The sequence below is a fragment of the Malurus melanocephalus genome, unplaced genomic scaffold (assembly GCF_030028575.1).
Source record: "Malurus melanocephalus ecotype Western Australia unplaced genomic scaffold, MMel_1.1 scaffold_2205, whole genome shotgun sequence".
Classification (NCBI taxonomy): domain Eukaryota; kingdom Metazoa; phylum Chordata; class Aves; order Passeriformes; family Maluridae; genus Malurus; species Malurus melanocephalus.
Genome location: NW_026625437.1, coordinates 5,522 through 7,876, shown reverse-complemented (window position 1 = coordinate 7,876; position 2,355 = coordinate 5,522). Strand labels below are relative to the sequence as shown.

Genomic DNA, 2,355 nt, shown 5'->3' with positions numbered 1-2,355 from the left:
AATTCCAATAAATAAAATTATTATTATGATTTTTACCTTTAATTTTCTGTATATACCCCAACAATTCCATGAACTAAAACAATTATTTTGATTTTTACCTTTAATTTTCTATTTGTACTCTTCTGATTTTATTTGTACTCTTCTGGACCCCAATAATTCCAATAAATAAAATTATTATTTTGCTTTTTACCTTTAATTTTCTATTTGTACTCTTCTGATTTTCTGTATGCACTCTTCTGAACCCAAATAATTCCATGAAATAAAACGATTATTTTGCTTTTTACCTTTAATTTTCTGTTTGTACTCTTCTGAACTCCAATAATTCCAATAAATAAAATTATTATAGTGATTTTTACCTTTGGTTTTTTGGTTGCACTCTTCTGAACCCAAATAATTCCAATAAATAAAATTATTATGATTTTTACCTTTGATTTTCTGTACATATCCCAATAATTCCATGAAATAAAACGATTATTGCGATTTTTACCTTTGATTTTCTGTTTGTACTCTTCTGAACACCAATAATTCCATGAAATTGATTCTTGTGATTTTGAATGATTATTTTGATTTTTACCTTTAATTTTCTGTTTGTACTCTACTGAACACAAATAATTCAATATTCCTTGAAGATGAAACCCCAATAATTCCATGAAATAAAATGATTATTTTGATTTTTACCTTTAATTTTCTATTTGTACTCTTCTAAACCCCAATAATTCCATGAAATAAAATGATTATTTTGATTTTTACCTTTGATTTTCCATTTGTACTCTTCCAAACCCCAACAATTCCATGAAATAAAACGATTATTTTGATTTTTACCTTTGATTTTCTGTTTGTACTCTTCCAAACCCCAATAATTTTATTAAATAAAATGATTTTTACTTTTGATTTTCCATTTGTACTCTTCCGAACCCCAACAATTCCACGAAATAAAACGATTATTTTGATTTTTACCTTTGATTTTCTGTTTGTACTCTTCCAAACCCCAATAATTCTATTAAATGAAAAGATTTTTACCTTTGATTTTCCATTTGTACTCTCCCGAACCCCAACAATTCCATTAAATAAAATGATTATTTTGCTTTTTACCTTTAATTTTCTGTTTGTACTCTTCCGAACCTCAATAATTCTATTAAATAAAATGTTTCTTGTGATTTTGAATGATTCTTGTAATTTTTACCTTTAATTTTCTGTACATAGCCCAATAATTCCATTAAATAAAATGATCATTGTGATTTTTACCTCTGATTTTCTGTTTATACTCTTCTGAACCCAAATAATTCCATTAAATAAAATGATTATTGTGATTTTTACCTTTCATTTTCTGTATATATCCCAATAATTCCATGAAATAAAACGATTATTTTGATTTTTACCTTTGATTTTCCATTTGTACTCTTCCGAACCCCAATAATTCTATTAAATAAAATTATTTTTACCTTTAATTTTCTGTTTGTACTCTTCTGAACCTCAATAATTCTATTAAATGATTTTTACCTTTGATTTTCCATTTGTACTCTTCCGAACCCCAACAATTCCATGAACTAAAACAATTATTTTGATTTTTACCTTTCATTTTCTCTTTGTACTCTTCCGAACCCCAATAATTCTATTAAATAAAATGATTTTTACCTTTGATTTTCCATTTGTACTCTTCTGAACCCCAACAATTCCATGAAATAAAACGATTATTTTGATTTTTACCTTTCATTTTCTATTTGTACTTTTCCAAACCCCAATAATTCTATTAAATAAAAAGATTTTTACCTTTGATTTTCCATTTCTGCTCTTCCAAACCCCAACAATTCCACGAAATAAAATGATTATTTTGATTTTTACCTTTGATTTTCCATTTGTCCTCTTCCAAACCCCAATAATTCTATTAAATAAAATGATTTTTACCTTTGATTTTCCATTTGTACTCTTCTGAACGCCAATAATTCCATGAAATAAAACGATTATTTGTGATTTTTACCTTTAATTTTCTGTTTCTGCTCTTCTGAACCCCAACAATTCCACGAAATAAAACGATTATTTTGATTTTTACCTCTGATTTTCTATTTGTACTTTTCCAAACCCCAATAATTTTATTAAATCAAATTATTTTTACCTTTAATTTCCTGTTTGTACTCTTCCAAACCCCAATAATTCCATTAAATAAAATGCTTATTGTGATTTTGAATGATTATTTTGATTTTTACCTTTGATTTTCTATTTGTACTCTTCCGAACCCCAATAATTCTATTAAATAAAATTATTTTTACCTTTAATTTTCTGTTTGTACTCTCCTGAACCCCAACAATTCCATTAAATAAAATGATTATTTTGCTTTTTACCTTTAATTTTCTGTTT

At 25.9% G+C, this 2,355-nt stretch overlaps 1 protein-coding gene across 1 annotated transcript in view; it reads right to left on the bottom strand.

The window, feature by feature from the left end:
- The window catches only part of UBE2H (ubiquitin conjugating enzyme E2 H), a gene marked incomplete at its 5' end in the record, with an annotated part of 9,817 nt that overhangs the window by 1,989 nt on the left and 5,473 nt on the right, over positions 1 to 2,355 (bottom strand). The window contains one exon of the mRNA XM_057388632.1: positions 488 to 598. Coding sequence (XP_057244615.1) covers positions 488 to 598 — 111 coding nt within the window. The remainder of the gene's footprint in view (positions 1 to 487; positions 599 to 2,355) is intronic.